This window comes from Patiria miniata, unplaced genomic scaffold, assembly GCF_015706575.1.
Source record: "Patiria miniata isolate m_02_andy unplaced genomic scaffold, ASM1570657v1 HiC_scaffold_13, whole genome shotgun sequence".
NCBI lineage: Eukaryota > Metazoa > Echinodermata > Asteroidea > Valvatida > Asterinidae > Patiria > Patiria miniata.
The window spans coordinates 11,965,524-11,983,642 of record NW_024037051.1 but is presented as its reverse complement, the minus strand read 5'-3'; the positions used below and the strand labels follow the sequence as shown (position 1 = coordinate 11,983,642).

General features: G+C 40.9%; 1 protein-coding gene across 1 annotated transcript in view; it reads right to left on the bottom strand.

Annotated features, from left to right (window-relative positions):
- The window catches only part of LOC119721587, a 97,266-nt gene that overhangs the window by 45,379 nt on the left and 33,768 nt on the right, over positions 1–18,119 (bottom strand). The window contains exons 3-6 of the mRNA XM_038191666.1: positions 13,973–14,242; positions 12,243–12,515; positions 10,424–10,543; positions 5,836–5,997 (exon numbers count right to left, since the gene is read on the bottom strand). Of these exons, the coding sequence (XP_038047594.1) occupies positions 5,836–5,997; positions 10,424–10,543; positions 12,243–12,515; positions 13,973–14,242 (825 nt within the window). The remainder of the gene's footprint in view (positions 1–5,835; positions 5,998–10,423; positions 10,544–12,242; positions 12,516–13,972; positions 14,243–18,119) is intronic.

Genomic DNA, 18,119 nt, shown 5'->3' with positions numbered 1-18,119 from the left:
ACTAATTTGACAAATGATATTGAAATAAACACTATTTTCAATTCAAATTGCAGAACTTGTCTTTCCCACCTTGGCCGCTAACACCCTGTTAATTTATAGCTGACAATTTATCCGTTCAAGGAAAAATTGAGATAGGATAATGCATTACGTTTTTCGGGTGCGATAGCGTCTGACACTATTAAAAGATATCATATTTAAAGTAAATGCTGATTTCATTAAACAGTCAGGACGCATGTTATTTATGTAAAGTGAAGTTGGTTCTTAGTATGCCTTTTCATCGTCATCATCATCATCATCATCATCAGGCTGTGGTCATCCACTGTTGGATGAAGCCTTCCTCAAGCAGTTTCCATTCTCTTCTGTTTGTCATTCTACTCCATGTTGCCGTGTTCTTGTATGTGGTGATTTCAGCTCTCCATCTCCTTTGTCTACCTCTTCTTCTTCTGCCTGTCCTTGGTTGCCATTCTGTGAGTCTCTTGATCCATCTGTTGTCTTGTCTTCTTGCTAAGTGCCCTGCCGGATCTCCATTTCATTTCCTTGATCTTCTCTATGATATCTTTGACCTTTGTTTTGTCTGATGAAGGTATGTCTGATTTTGTCCCGTAATGATAGATTGAGCATTCTCCTTTCCATGGCTCTCTGTGTTGTTGTCAGTTGTCATCTCTTTGGTTGTTGCCCATGTCTCTGCCCCATAAGTCATCGTCGTTTTGACACACTGGTTGTTAATACTTCTTCTGAATGATATTATTGGAATTTTCGTGTTGGTTAGTAATTCTCTGTACCTTGCAAAACATCTGTATCCTCCCTTGATCCTACTTTGTACTTCTTCTCTCGTGGTGTCTTCCATCTTCAGTGTTTGGCCAAGGTATTTATAACTCTCCACTTTGCACTTTATTCATCAGATGACCCTCTATTTCTATTTCTTCTGTTGTCTCAAAGTTTGTCATGAACTTAGTCTTTCCCCTGTGCATTTGTAATCCAACCTGTTTGCTTTCGTCTTCTACCTGTCAATAATTCCATAATAGTTCCTTCCACGCGAAAATTTGTAATAAATTGTGGCAGGTTTTGAGAAAAAAATACAGATGATGTGCAATGTATCTGTGCATGTTTTTAAAAAGACTGACTTTCTGTGACCTCGACAGAAAATTGAAACTTCCTCCCAAAAGTATATTTTTCCACCGAGATTTGTGGAAACAACATCCAAACATTCAAGGGTGAATCACCGTACGGCGTCAACCCATGGAAAGGGCCCCGACTCTCGCACGAGCTGAAGCGTGTGACCTTGACATAAACGATTTATATTCATGGTTCCGCAATCTCATTCTCAAAATAAGTTGAAGATTCCAGATTGAAGATTTCAGTTGGAGATTTGACGAGCTGCAGTAAAGTAAAGTCTGACGCGAGCCACTGTGGCCCATCAGGCCGGCGTTTATCTCCGGTTTCAGTGGCATGAAACGAATGAGAATATTTCTACTCCCCCCTGGATGGGATGCCAGTCCATCGCAGGTTACTCCCCATCTAATGCCGGTACCCATTTTTACTCCTTGTTGGAGAGAGGCAAGTGGGGGTGAAGTGGTTTGCCCAAGGACACAAGTCACACAACATAATGACCAGCAGCTGGATTCGAACCCGGACCCTCTGATCATGATCACGACGAGCTGTACAAGGGGATAATAGCCCCAGAATACGATACACAAGCTTGCATAATGGGGGCAATGCAATCCTAGAGTAGAAAGCAACATATACCCGCAATTAGTTATAGAAGCATAAAGAACACCAAAAACATCATGCAGTCCGTATATATCACGGAACTGTGTGCATAGGTGAACAATTTCAGAACAAGAACTCCCAATTGCGTTGGTATCCGCCTCGGTTTGCATGTAAACGGCCGGTTCCTTTCTCGCTTTTACCACCGGCAAGACAGTTGTTAGGCACATGATCACGTGTGCATTTTGTGTAAAAAATTCATTCCGGATTTTCTCAATAACACAAGACTTTGCCGAATTTTCAGACGGCCCTCTGTACGATAAAATGGCGAGAAAATCGCTCCGTGCCAAAAACGGCGAGCGTTGCGCGCGATTGTTATGGGAACTACCTTCCAAAAATGGTCGTTACGGCTCAAAAACAAACAAACATAGATAAGGATAAGCTTTATGCGTCGCATTCCTTCAAAAAAAAGTCCAGTGCGGACACGGCTTTATTAAGATGTGAAACTGATACAACAACCCTCACATACCCACAATATGTAATATAACAGGTGATAGTATAGAGATCTGATGAAAGAGACCTACAAAGGCCCACGATATGAAGAGGACGTGTAAGTATTAAGGACCTAATTGAGTGTTGCACTTGAAAGCAAGTGACAAGACACTTCCCTTGTTCCCTTCTAAAGAGACCTACGAAGGCCCACAATCTGAAGGTGATATGTGAGTACCTGAGATGTGACCTATCACGTTGCATTTTAAGGCAAGTAAAAAGACACTTCCCTTTAACGACCCCTTCACTATATCTGATGAAAAGAGACCTACAAAGGCCTACAATCTGGAGAGGACCTGTAAGTACCTGAGATGTGACCTACACGGTGTTGCACTTTCAAGCAAGTGACAAGACACTTCCCTTATCCCCTTCACCATGCCCCATCGCCGTCTCTTCACTATAGCTGATGAAAAGACACACACAAAGGTCTACAATCTATAGAGGACCTGTAAGTGCCTGAGATGTGACCTACACGGTGTTGCACTTTCAAGCAAGTGACAAGACATTTCCATTGTCCCTTTCATCACAGCCCGAGCATGCCATCTCTTCACTATCTATATCTGATGATATTAGACCTACGAAGGCCTACAATCTGAAGAGGACCTGTAAGTATACCTGAGATGTGACCTATACGGTGTTGCACTTTCAACCAAGTGACAAGACACTTCCCTTGTCCCCTTACCCCTAGCATGCCGTCTCTTATCTTAAAGTTCACCTTCACAGTACAGTGGCAATGCCCAGGGTTCCTCTCACCACCTATTATTTCTTCCCACTGCCAGACGAAGAAATAACAAGGGTAAGGAAGCGAGTAGGTGAGTCAAGGCCGTGTCATTCCCCAAGTGGATGACAGAGGATGCCTTCTGGCGTCGAGAGGGAAGACAGCATGTTCTTTATAGATTTCCATCTTTTCCTTTCTCGTGGTATAGGGACGCAGCCATATCCGAAAACCTCCAGAAATATCACAGGTTATGTAAAGAAGTAACCTTGATTGTCTCAAGCTAATCGCTTTCACAGCAAAGGACTCGGGACGACCACGCCGACATGTCTGCGAATACATCCTGGGTTATGTAATGTGTTTTGGGGTTATCTTTGTCCTCCTCAAACCATAGAGCAAGGACAAACAAGGTGCTGGAATGGAGATAAATTGTTTTACGGGACATAAAGGAAGTCTGTTAATACAGCATCATGGTCAACTGACAATGAAGCGGATGGTTATGGAATCAGTACTCTGTACAGAATTGACGGGCTTTCCGTTATGGTCGTTAAACTAGCAAGGTTTGTTCCGATGCGGAGAGGACGTGTTGTTCCTAGTGTCATGACGGACGTCCTAGATATCCGAAACATGTACAGTCGACTCTCGTTAGTACAAACTCCGTTAATACAAAATTCTGGTTATAACAAACATAAAGCCTTGGTCCCGACTGTGCATTTATATGCACAATGAATGGGACTGATGTTCCTCTTAATACAAAATTCTGATAGGCCTATAACAAACAATTTGGCTAGGTCCGAACGAGTTTGTTATAAAGAGACTCGACTGTATACGCTTGGATGTGCTTGTGAAGCAATGTAAACAAGATCCTAGGCACAGAGAAATTTCGACATTAACCCATGTTAGCACGGCAGCAAGCGTATCTTCCTTTAATGTGAAGGGCAAAGGAGCATTCAACTACCCATGACATTAACAAATTCCAATGACCTGTAGAGTAGTATCCCTTGGTTCACATAAACGAGGTCGTATACCGACGAATTGACAATTTAACGTCTGAAAAGCTTCTAAACAGTGCATGTCCCTCACTTTCTCTGATATAAATCAACTATAATTAAGAGAAAATGAAATGTATCTTCTTAAACGGGGCTAGCTATAAGCAAAAACAACCGATTTGTCTTTCGCATACACACATTGACACTTGACGATTTTAAAGTCTTTCTTATGATGCCTGTTGTGGGAAGTATAACATGCCCTTGTTGTTAGACTGTCTGAACATAGTAAGGAAGGTTTCAAACTGTAATATGCATGATTGGTGCCGTGATGCATTATAAATTTAGACTTGTATGGAATCCAGACTGCTCATCATTCTTATACATGGTTACTGAACGTTTGAGGTTGCAGACCAGTAAATAGACTGCCATAGACCTCAGTGATAATTACTCGCACTTCCCAACATTAGTAAAAAAAAATCTCCAAGGTGTTTGAGACACACATCAAATTAAAGCTTATTTTCTTCATCTTTCATTTTCCGTTCAATATTAACTTCCCAAAATTAGTAAAAAAAACTCCAAGGTGTTTGAGACACACATCAAACTAAAGCTTATTTTAATTATCTTTCATTTTCCGTTTATTTTTTGGTGGGGTTAACCAATGACTTTGGGAGAAAATTCAATCCAAAGATGATCACCCCTAGAAGCAGTACTGAAGCCCATCGCCATTTTGAAAATGGACACTTAACGCTCCATTGCAAAATAGAGCCATTTTAGGGCTCAATTTCATCCACATTTCACAGAAATAGGAGCTCGCAGTAGTCCTCCGCACGGCTTCCGCACTTCTTTTTTGTTTTCTTCAAATCCTCGAGTTCACGGCCCTCAAAATGCTCTAATATACCGGAGAATTTGAGGGCATGCAAATTGTGATTTGGCCGGCGTAGGCAATTTCGGGCCTATTTACAGATCTGTACCCTTAACCTAATTGCACTGCACGAAAGCAGTTTTGATGATACCTCATTCCCCGTGGCATTCGAGCAGTACATGCTACCACAAGCTAGTTCTCACGCTCTAGTTATTGGATTCTTTGAATATAAAACATTATAGGACAACATCATTTGGCAAGGAATGGTCTGATGTTTTAACCATCCTGCAACTCAATGTGCTCTGGGAAGGAGCTTTTACATGTCACTTGGTGGTCGGTCGGTCTGTCTGTCTGTCTGTCTGTCTGTCCCCGAAAATTGAACAAAACTATGGTGCTCCATACGTGCCATCGGCGTCGCATATTTCGGCGTCGATTTTTTAAGCTCTGGCAGGGATATTAATATGATCGATCACAATTTTAGCTCTAGCAGGGATCATTTTGATCGATTTCATGCAAGACAACCATGCAAGACTTCTTGCAACACGGCCATAGCTTATTGTCCATTCGCACTTTTTCTAACCTTCTAGGGAGTACCAATTGCCACTACCTATTTTCTACCAGCTTAGGGGTTCCTGATAACTATTTTCTATCGTCCTAAAGGGTTTCATGATGCATGCATATTTATCATTCTCATAATGGGTTCCAACAGGAGATTTCAAGGGTTTCTCTAACAACTTTCTATTTTTAAGCTCTGGCGGGAACTTTCTACATGTCACTTGGTGGTCGATCGATCGGTCGGTCGGATGGTCTGTTTGTCGGTCCCGAAAATTTTCCAAAACTATGGTGTTCCATATGTGCCATCGGCGTCGCAATTTTCAGCGTCGCATTTTTTCAGCTGTGGCAGGGATCGTTTTGATAGATTTCATGCAACACGGCCAGAGCGCACTTGCACTTGTTTGAATAATTCTGTTTCTGATTTCTGGGGACGAGTTAATAGACTGGTGCATACTCACTGTGGTGGCCGGGTAGAAGCAGCTGCACGTGGCCAGGGTCACTGTGTAGTTGACCCCTGACGGACACGAACCCAATTCGGAATTGGGACGTGATGGGCACCTCACACACGACGTGCATGTATGTCATGGAGGTGTTGAGTAGGAGTTTCGTCTCCGGTAAAACTGTGAAGATAATATCAAAAAAGGAGGCGCGTTAAAAAAAAAAACAAGTATAGGAGTTCCTTTCATTCCTTCATACATTTTGATAATAATGGTCCAAAGTTTACGCTGTTCGACTCACGTGCCGTGGTCTGTGGGTTCGAACCCTGACGGGGAACAGGGTGCTTGTGTTCTTAGGCAAGACACTTTACTACAATTGCCTCTCTCCACACAGGAATATAAATAGGTACCTGTGAAGGTTGAGACCAGAATGCGCTACTCTCGAGCTGCTGCAAAAATGGGTCTCATGGCCTGATGCACAGGGGTAATAACCTTTGATGTAAAGCGCTATGTAAGCGCCACAATATTATTACGATCGCTTGCAATTAGGTCAGGTTCAGCTTTATGTCCATGCTATTATGAACTCCAGTAAAATATAGGAAAAACATCAACAGGAGTCGGAATAATAACATGGGGAGGTCAGACAATGAGACGACGCTTGTACACTTTCGTCCATTCACGAGAACTTCTATTTACATTTTCTGTTATGAAATTCTCGACTACACAATGCCAATTTAATAATACAAATAACACAAATTAATAGATTAAAGTTAATAAAATGATAAATTAATAAATTACCATGCATGCTTAACTACCAACGAGTTTTAGCACCCAAAAGCGCGGTTCTTACTACAGAGGAGTAGGATATAATTTATTTTTAAAAACTAGAAAGCACTCAGAGCGCGCAAAACCCCGCCAGAAGGGTTTAACAATTCCCCGTTATTGTCAGTATGAGCCCTATAAATGGTGAAGAATTCGTAAAACAAATCCTGGATCCAGACCCAGATCCGGATCACTTCCAAAATCTAATCGATTTTGTACTTGTACCAAGGACCACCCCTAACTTATCCGTCCATCTTGTTAACAGACAAACCAACCAACAAACCAACCAAATCCGATGAAAACATATTAATCTCCTTAGCGGAGTTGACAATTACGTCAAACAAGTTGTCATGAGTTTAAAAACCCTTGCGTATATCTCGGCGATTGAATGGAATTGTATGGTTTTCGAAGCGTGAATAAAGTATTCAATATGGTAAATAACAGGATGGTTTGTATCGAACTTCCTGCATTAATTCTTTGGGTGTCTTTGCTATTGGAATGCAATGGTCATTTTGTCCTCTAAAAGTGCATTTTTACTCACGGAACTCTCACTTTCAATGATTCAGGTCCGCCCAAACTCCAATGTAAAGCTGCTGTAGATTACATGGTAACATAGCTAATTCAAGTCGAGAGCGGTATACCAGATTGATATAAAATTTAATGAACATCCAGCCTTTGAAGGACAGAGAATGTTACTTTGGAGAAATGTGTCCTTACAAAAGTGCATTTTTACTCAAGGAACTCTGCCAAAACCCAAATGTAAAGCTGATGTATATTACATGGTAACATAACTAATTCAAGTCGATGGCGGTTAACCAGATTGATATAAAATTTAATGAACATCTAGCCTTCGACGGACAGAGAATGTTAGTTTGGAGACATTTGTCCTTATAAAAGTGCATTTTTACTCAAGGAACTCTCACTTGAAATGTTTCAGATCCGCCCAAACTCAAATGTAAAGCTGATGTATATTACATGGTAACATAACTAATTCAAGTCGAGAGCGGGTTTCCAGATTGATATAAAATGTAATGAACATCCAGCCTTTGAAGGACAGAGAATGTTACTTTGGAGAAATTTGTCCTTATAAAAGTGCATTTTTACTCAAGGAACTCTCACTTGAAATGTTTCAGATCCGCCCAAACTCAAATGTAAAGCTGATGTAGATTACATAGTAACATAGCGTATTCAAGTCGATAGCGGCATACCAGATTGATATAAAATTTAATGAACATCCAGCCTTTGAATTAGGACAGAGAATGTTACTTTGGAGAAATTTGTGCTTATAAAAGTGCACTTTTACTGAAGGAACTCTCACTTGAAATGTTTCAGATCCGCCCAAACTAAAATGTAAAGCTGATGTAGATTACATAGTAACATAGCTAATTCAAGTCGAGAGCGGTATACCAGATTGATATAAAATTTGATGAACATCCAGCCTTTGAAGGACAGAGAATGTTACTTTGGACAAATTTGTCCTTATAAAAGTGCATTTTTACTCAAGGAACTCTCACTTGAAATGTTTCAGATCCGTCCAAACTCCAATGTAAAGCTGATGTAGATTACATAGTAACATAGCGTATTCAACTCGATAGCGGTATACCACATTGATATAAAATTTAATGAACATCCAGCCTTTGAAGGACAGAGAATGTTACTTTGGAGAAATTTGTCCTTACAAAAGTGCATTTTTATTCAAGGAACTCTCACTTTAAATGTTTCAGATCCGCCCAAACTCAAATGTAAAGCTGATGTATTTTACATGGTAACATAGCTAATTCAAGTCGATAGCGGTATACCAGATTGATATAAAATTTGATGAACATCCAGCCTTTGAAGGACAGAGAATGTTACTTTGGAGAAATTTGTCCTTACAAAAGTGCATTTTTACTCAAGGAACTCTCACTTTAAATGTTTCAGATCCGCCCAAACTCAAATGTAAAGCTGATGTATTTTACATGGTAACATAACTAATTCAAGTCTATAGCGGTATACCAGATTGATATAAAATTTAATGAACATCCAGCCTTTGAAGGACAGAGAATGTTACTTTGGAGAAATTTGTCCTTACAAAAGTGCATTTTTACTCAAGTAACTCTCACTTTAAATGTTTCAGATCCGCCCAAACTCAAATGTAAAGCTGATGTATTTTACATGGTAACATAGCTAATTCAAGTCGAGAGCGGTATACCAGATTGATATAAAATTTGATGAACATCCAGCCTTTGAAGGACAGAGAATGTTGCTTTGGCGAAATTTGTCCTTACAAAAGTGCATTTTTACTCAAGGAACTCTCACTTGAAATGTTTCAGATCCGTCCAAACTCAAATGTAAAGCTGATGTATATTATATGGCAACATAGCTAATTCAAGTCAAAAGCGGTATACCATATTGATATGAAATTTGATGAACATCCTGCCTTCGAAGGACAAAAAAAAGTTGCTTTGGAGATATTTGTGGATACACCACCATAGGAAGTGACTAAATGTTAACAGAGAAGTGTGGCTCTGATCAAGAGAGATATTATCTCGACGTTTCGGTCGATTTTTTTCTGACCTGCCGACGGTCACAACCAACGCCTCTTTTAAAGACTTAGTCACCTCGCATGGTGTATCTGCAATGTTCTTCCAAACCGTACTCGCCACAAAGTTAACTGTCAGATAACATTGAGCAAGACGGGTCTAATCGTTCGTCCCAATCGCCCTATCGATCCAGGGTCGCTGGTAACTGCTAATTCTCTTTCACATAGGAAAACTTGTGAAGGAAACGCAGCGTTGCAAAGTATTGTGGGTAGGTCACCTGCTATAAACAATAAAGGGTGCAGTGCACTAATTGAAGTCAGAATTTGCTACCCCAGCTCATTAGCATGAAAAGTGCCCCACAACTTTTTTTGAAAAAGGAGACCGTTTGGCTTTAAAAAAAAAAAGGTGGGATTGTGTAAATATAGCCGAGGATCAACTCCTTTAAAAAAAAAAAAAAAGGTGGGATTGTGTAAATATAGCCGAGGATCAACTCCCTGGTTTTGGCGTTTCCATCTGTGAGCATAATTTGATAAAATTAAGGTTGAAAATTGGGTCTGTTTTGCCTGAGAAAGTGAAGGGATGCCATTTGTAAAATGTCTGCTCGCCGGCTTGGGAAGTATTACTTTTCGGGTGGTGAGTTTGTTTTGGTGTGAATATTTAAAAAATGTAATTGGCTAACCCACCAAAAATTGAAAATATATAGAAAGATGAAGGACAAGACTATAATTTAATTTTTGTTTCAGAAACCCCAGTGATGTCGGCTTGAATGTTATTTAACCCTGAACTTTGTTGATTTTAAACTGTTTTCAATGAGGGCTGAGGCTTGAATTGGTGCAGTGCACCCTGTACGAGCGTTCTGTGCGAACGGGTCGTGCGCATGCGCGAAAGTGCTGACAGCGCGTCACTGGTTATGGGTCATTCTATAAATTTGGGGTCCACTTTTTTCCTGTCCCTGTTACATCTGACATCTATGATTGTACAATTCTGATGCACTCCTTAATGCAGTCGTCCTCCAAGAGTGATTATGAATAGCAAACTACCTACCCAACAAATAAACAATCATTTGAAGTCACTTTTAATGATGCTTGAATGGCAAATTACAAAGTACCAAGGTAACAGGGACGGGAAAAATGTCACACTTTGGACCCCAAATTTATAGAATGACCCTTATACAAAATGTATCCAATGAGAGCTCGAAGAAAATGAGACGTTATCAGCGACCCTATGGATGTGGCGGTGGGGACGAGGATCGGTCTGGCACGTACCGTCGTTGGGGCTGTACATCAGGACATAGCCATCGATGTCGTCATCGGGGGGCGTCCAGGCAATGGTAAAGGATAGATCATCCGTCTGTTGGATGTATACATCCCTCGGCGGTGAAGGGGCTGAAAAAAAGAAAAGATGTAAAGTGAAAAACCACTAACACGGAGGACAACTCTTTCGAGTGGTTTTTGAAGTTTGCACCTTTTTGTCCCGAGTGTTTTTTCCTCTTCACAATGGCCCATATAGTGAAAACCACTCGAAAAGAGTGCAAGGGCGGATCGGGGGGGGCCAAAGGGGGCCATGGCCCCCCAAAACGAAACATGTGACATCGCAATAAAGGCAGGCAATGAGTACACCGCCATCTTTTCCTCAAAAAACATTGGTTAAAGTGGTCAGAAATTGCCTCAGATCGCACCACAGAGCATCTAGAATCCAAAAAAAATTCGGGGCCCTTAAGCGGGCCCCGAACCCCACGCCGTGATTTTTTTGACCCACTTTTTGGGGGTACCAAATTCTTTTTTGGCCCCCCCCCCAAATTGTGTTCTGGATCCGCCCTTGAAAGAGTGAAGTAACTCCCACTCTTTTTATAGAGCCATATATGGGGAACAACTTCGAGCGGTTGTTAACTACTTTTTCATTTAGATAGTAATTAGTCGTAAGGCAAAATGAAGACATATGCAACGTGCTGTATTGCAACAGTATATAGGTAAAGAAAAAAAGTAAGGAAGAAGAGCACAGAACTAAGCATGTCAGCAGAACTCTTGGTATCTGAAGAACTAACAGTGGCATCAGCTATAGGTATACTGATCGACACTTAGTGGATCCACTACCAATGTTTTTTTTTTTAGGGTAGACCAACAATCTACTATCTGTGAGTTGCTCAGGGATGTAAAGGTCATACACAATTTAAGGGGGAAAAGTGGATGATGCGTCACTGCAGCTCTCGACCTTAGCCGGCCTCGACAAGCATGTCAGCAGAACTCTTGGTATCTGAAGAACTAACAGTGGCATCAGCTATAGGTATACTAATCGACACTTAGTGGATCCACTACCAATGTTTTTTTTTTAGGGTAGACCAACAATCTACTATCTGTGAGTTTCTCAGGGATGTTAAGATCTTCGAGCACGTCCGGTTCCCACACCAGACAAACTTGTTAGGGGCCAGTGGTCAAAAACAATGTCAGCAGCTGTAGACTTTTTATGGTTGATATTGAATTTAAAAAAATGTGACCCGTGAAAAATGTCAAATGCAAGGGATGGATTAAAGGGACCATGGCATGAATTGTACATATTTTGTGCAACTTTCTACTCCGTATGAAAACTATTTGACATCCCTTTGAGGTTAATCGAAGTGAAAAACGCACTTCTTTAAACATTTTTAAAAAATGTCCTTGCTTTAGTTGCTTTGATGTCATTTCAGGAAGACAATGTTCAGTTCAGGGTTTTTTTTTGGTTTAAACTGTGAACCCAAAGTTGCTCATTGTAAACATTTTGTGAGCTTTGCTCATTGGCCTACTGTCATGTACAGAAATAACGAATCACCAAGAAAAGAACATTTACGACAGCTAAATATCAAAAATTCTGGCAACTTTTTGTGCTGAAACAGCTGTAACGTGCAGGTTTCTGCCTGAAATGACATCACACCTTAATCATAAAAATACGCAATTTTTTTGTCTGCATAGAAAAAAAATGCACTGAAATGCCCTTAAAGATTAGAAAATGAGAATTGAAAATAAGGTGAAATGGAACACAAAGATGAATTCACAAGGACTGCATTTTATCAAATTACATTAGGCCCACATGTGCCCTTTTGAGTCTTACCTTTTACAGTTCTGGTCCGTTCCTGCCATTCACCGACCTCACTGGTGATCCCGTTCCTGATGCAGTACAGGCGCGTGTAGAACTCCCCGCTGATCTCGTAGATGGAGTACGAGGTGGCTGTCGGGGGCAGGTCCACCGCCAGCTGGTCCCGGCCGTTCTTGGAGAAGAGTAGACGGTAGAACTCGAACTCGCCTCGAGTCGGCGTGGTCCACTCCAGCTCCAGCGTGTTAGGGAGGATCAGGTTGCGGACTCCCGATGGGGTCGGGGGGATTCCTGGCAGGAAGTGGCGAGAAATGAATGGATAGATAATTACACTTGAGGACTAGATGGCCCAACTCACTAAAATTTTGCATTTGGAAGTGGAAGTGCTAAAGTGTTTCGGCTCTCGTCCACGCTTACTACGTTTAATAGATGCCCGACAAAATACAATTTGGAGTGTGGACTCGAGTCATTCTTGCCTACAAGATCGATAAAGAAGAAGTTGGGTCATTCCTGTTCTCATGTGTACAATGAAGATAGAAAGTACACTAATGCTTTTCTATTTTCTCTAGGCCTAAGTGATTATGGCACAGTGCAATAAAAAGGGACGTACAGTGATGTGGCCTCCGTGTGGAAAATATTCGGCAGATTTTGGATTCGAGTCGAGCCATTAGTGCGTGGTGTTTTTTTTTGGGGGGGGGAGGGGGGGGGGACGCTTTGTCGGGCAAAACGCTTTGTGGGGCAAAACTTTTTGTCGGGCAAGGGCATAACGCCTTGTTGGGCAAAACGCCTTGTCGGGCAAAACGTTATGTTGGGCAAAACGCTTTGTCGGGCAAAACGCTTTGACTGGCCAAACGCCTTTTCGGGCAAAACGCTTTGACGGGCAAAACAACGCTTTGTCGGGCAAAACAACGCTTTGTCTGGCAAAACGCAAAATCGGGATGTGTGAATTGTTTCCTTTTGATGAATGAACGCACGCCGTTTTTTTGTGATCCGTGGACAGAACTTTAAAACGGTGGTTGTGTTTTAAAACTCCATAAATTGAAAAGTACAAGCGTGATTTGAATGATTCTTGAACTAAAAGAAAGCTTATAAATTGGGCTTTATATCCTAGATTTTGAAAGTGCTACATGCAGAACTTCACTAAAACAATGGTCCCGACATTTGTGTTTCGTTTTTGTTTTCCTCACCCTGTAAACTGACACTTGGGATCTTCTTGTGAGGATCTGTAAAGACTTTAATATACCAGGTGGTGCAAAAAGAAGGATACCTACTTTTGACAGGAATTTCAACCCCCATTAACTTGAACTGTTTTTATATAATGTAGTAAATACATCTCTATCCATATGTGGTGAAAAAAATCTTTAAAAAATAATAAGAATAGGGTTATTATGCTAATTATAATAATCACTGTTGTCCACGTGTAGGCTAAGTCTGGTTTAGTGTGTTTTTGTCTTCAAATCAAGCTCCGGAGCTCAGTCAAGCGGATGAAATAAAGCCGTCCGTGGGCAAACAGGTTTGGCACATGAACATTTTAAATTACCATATCTCACAGACAAAATATACATTTGCAATAATTTTTTTCGTCACTTATGTTTAAAGATCAATATTTAATACCATTAAATTGAATGTTTGAAATATGCTCAACATATAGGTGGAAATTGCTGTCAAAAGTGGGCTTCCTTCTTTTTGCACCACCGTGAGTTTAACGCTGCTCAAAGAGAAGAAGAAGAAAACAAAAGTCGACTTACTTGTATCTCCGGGATGCAGAATTGCGAAGCTCTCGGTGGTGCTGAAGCCCGCCGACGTCTGAGAGTACAGCCCCATGGAGAACCTCGCAGGGTCTAGGGTGTGCTCGCTGACCACCTCGGTGTTTGTCAGGTGGCCGTCGATTTGGACATTGCCGCCGCTGTAGGCCAGGACGTAGCCCGTGACAGGGTGCGGAGGGGGATCCCATGCCACGATGAAAGACTTGGGGCCGGTGAACTGGACTTGGACGTTGGTGGGCGGCAAGGTGGGTGCTGTGCAAAATAGAAGAAAGGTAAATGACAGAAATGCAAGTGTACGGATGTGCATGGGGTGGAGTACGGATGTTGAAAGGTTTTAAATGGGAAAAGTAAGGAATTAAGGATGAGGTTTCTTGATTATGACTTGGGCAGGCGGCAAGATGGGTGCAGTATAAAAATTGAGTATCAATTTCCCTGCCACTAAATGGTCGGTTTTCTGCAGTATGCCCTTTACGATTACTCGCGATACAAAATTACGATGGTTTCAATACAGATTGGTCCATAGAATCCTGGGCGTCAATTCTTATTTGGTAAAGATTGGTAAAGGGGAGAACGACTTGTGTTCCTTTGGTCATGTAGAAAATGAAACTCTGATTCACTTCATTTTGTACTTGTGAGATTTCTTTATCGTTCTGGATCCAAATTAGTGATTTGATTAAGAAGACCTTGAACATTAATGTGTTTGTAGATTACGAGATGATTTTATTTGGCATACTTAACAAAACCTGGAGCGCCCTTAGCGTAAGTCTTCTTCTATGCCGTTACCATAGTTACAAAACGAAGATATAGTAACCGTCTCTTTTAGTATTTAAGAATGAGCTAAAACGATACTATGTGGGCCTATTAGAAAAATTCATATTTACTTCAAATGGTAATCTTACTAAATTTAATGCGAAATGGACCCATTCTCCCTTTTATGTAATGACGTTGACTGGGGTAATAGTTGTGGCAGAAAGAACCTATGATACTTGAACTTGTCTTTATTTCAGCTAACACTTATTGCCAGTTATTGGATCGCATGTACGCATCTAAACTACTTTATAGGTAGTGCAAAAATGAAGAATCATAACTGAACTTCAGGCGAAATTTTGACTTTCGAAGGAAAGTTTCGCATCAAACGTTCGTCGTATGGTTTGTCACGTTAGCTCTGTCGTTGTTGTTTTCCCTCTGGGGCGCAACAAGTGGAAGTGGGGGCGAGATGTTTGTCAAACCAACCGACCGATAATTTGCTCGGATCATCGGGGGGAAACATTATCGCGAAATCTGCTTCCTCTTCGGTTTCCCCTGTAGACATTCCGACGGCAAAAGGGTAACGAATATATTCCTGGTGCCATGACTCAGAGGAAAAAGACATATTTTGGAACATTTAAAACTGTCCTTGGACGCCAAGCAGAAAGGAAATATCTCTGGTTTATATTAAGACATTGGTATAGAGGGAAGCACATTACCAACACATTGTCCCCCTTAGTCACTGCTCACAGAGTTCAGGTGTAACCAATTACGACTTTGCGAACTCGCAAAGCAGAACTTCCAATTTTGTAATGTTCTACCAACCAGACAGGGCAGAGAATGCTACCTGAGACGTCTAAAACACGGAAACCTGATACTATGCTATTATTAGATCGGCTACATGGGCCTTATTCACGAGTCGGCCATATTGTATTGAAAGTTAGGTAAAATCTTGATCTTTGGAACTTGCGAAGAGAAATGGAAGAAAGTTAATTTATAATAAATTCAAGTCTGCTTCAATTAATATTTTAAAATTTGTATTTAAACATTCCCTGATGTTTAAAGCCATATTGAAAAAAAATGACGGTAAAATAAGGCTGCATTGTGCCTGCATAAATAGTCTGGCGCCATCCCATTCAACAGTTAACATTTGATGAAATACATTCGGGAAACTCGACAAAAATGGCCAACTCGTGAATAAGGCCCATTTGCAATGCAAGGGTACGTAATACGGGGAAACCAATTAATTCTTAATTTCTTGTGGTTAGGGGACATGGAGGGTGGGATTAATTTTTGGTCAGGGTTGCGGACGAAACATCTTGATAATCATATCACTTCTGGACGGACATTTAATTTATGAGCTTCATATAGCTGAATATTAGCGGTATTCCTTCTATATATCATCTTGTCAATATAGGCAATTATCATGTTGAAGCCATTGGATTTTTCCCCATTCAAATCAATGTAACCACAGCGAGGCTGGAAGGAAAAATAGTCTGGTTCCTTCTTGCATAAAATATTATCATTCAGTACTGTTATTGGATGCAGGGAACATGACTAAAATGGTGGCGGCATGATAAAGGTCTATTGACTGACATTCTTGCGTTAATGAAAACCGTCCACTGACCTGATCAACACACATGGCTTTAGCTGTGCTGGAAAGATATTATAGTTGTAAGTTCTTCTATTGTCTTTTAAAACAATGGATTGTCATACAAGCGCTAATGAATACCATGTATATATAAAATAATATTTACAGGACATGAGGTTTGATACAAGGATCTTAACCATGCAGAAGGTTCTATACTATAAATAAACCCAACCTGGCCCTAAACAGAAACCATAATTAGTTAATCATAAAATAAAGGTCAAGGTCTATCCACAAATGTTATAGGAGAACATCTTCACTTTCATAGGATGGTAACTTGAAACGCTTTAAAATGATTTCACTTTTGGGACTGTTTGTCTCATCTGAAAAAACGAAATCGTTTCTCGCATCCCTGCAGTCATGGATGATTTAGCAGTACCATCGATTCCTAACAACAGCTAAAGAAAAACTGGGGTGAGTCGACGGCGGATCTAGGGGGTCGAACGGGGGCCATGCCCCCCCCCCCCCCCCCCCCAACGAACCCGATTTGTTTGAGTAACATCGCCAAAAAGTTGACCATTGCGTACACCACCCACAAACTCAACAAAAGCAATACATTTTGCACTCCATCCCATGCTTTTCTTATTAAACTTTGGGCGGATAATTTTTGGAGCCACTTTTTCGGGAAATTTTTTCTGCTCCCCCCAAAAATAGTGTTCTGGATCCGGCCTTGGTGTGAGTGGCTAAAATCAAAAAAAGAAAACGCTGCAGTATTTTGCAAACGCGATGTTTTGCAAGGGGTGCCATGTAAACACGTCAGACAGAGGAAACCATGTAAGCCTTTTTCACCAGACGGTTGCGAAGTTGCTACAATGCTATGTCATGGGGTTTTCAAATTACGTTATTCTTGATCAAAACCTATCAGGGCCTATGCATGCGAAATGTGTGCTTAACATAAACTATAAAGATCCGTAATGGCATGTACAGGTAACATGACATTGTGGCGTGAGGCCAATTTTATTGGCTGTAAATAAGCGGGAAGGTTTCTAGTTCAAGTGCCAAGCCAAACTCAGCAGAAAACTGATTCTAGCTATGAGCTGTTAGCTGGGTGAGTCCAAAAAAGCGAATCCCAAATGTTGGGACCATTGTTTTAAGTTCTGCATGTAGCACTTTCAAAATGTAGGATATAAAAGCCCAATTCATAAGCTTTCTGTTAGTATAGGAATCATTCAAATCACTCATATACTTTTCAAGTAACGGAATTTTAAACACAACCACCGTTTTAAGGTTCAGTGTTCTTCCAGCAAAACGAAAACAAATCACATAGGGATGTGTGTGAATTGTTTTCGTTTTGCTGAGACAACGCACACGTTTTCTGTGATCCGTGGACAGAACCTTAACACGGTGGTTGTGTTTACAATTCCGTAACTTGAAAAATACATGAGTGATTTGAATGATTCTTGTACTAAAAGAAAGCTTATGAATTGGGCTTTATATCCTAGATTTTGAAAATGCTACATAACTTCCCTAAAACAATGGTCCCAACATTTGGGTTTCGGTTTTTTTTTTACTCACCCTGTACAGCCAAACATTTCTGCAATCAGCAATTTTGTGTGTTGTTAGACACCTTTAAGACCCCGTTTTCCCATAAGTTAAAATCATCGATGGTGATTTTCTACGGAGCGGCCCTTCGAAATTCCAGCGAAATTCATTTCTTATTTCCTAATTCGCATGACCCATAATGCGTCGTATTAGCCGTTAAAAACCTCAAAGAATACCGGTATACCACACGGC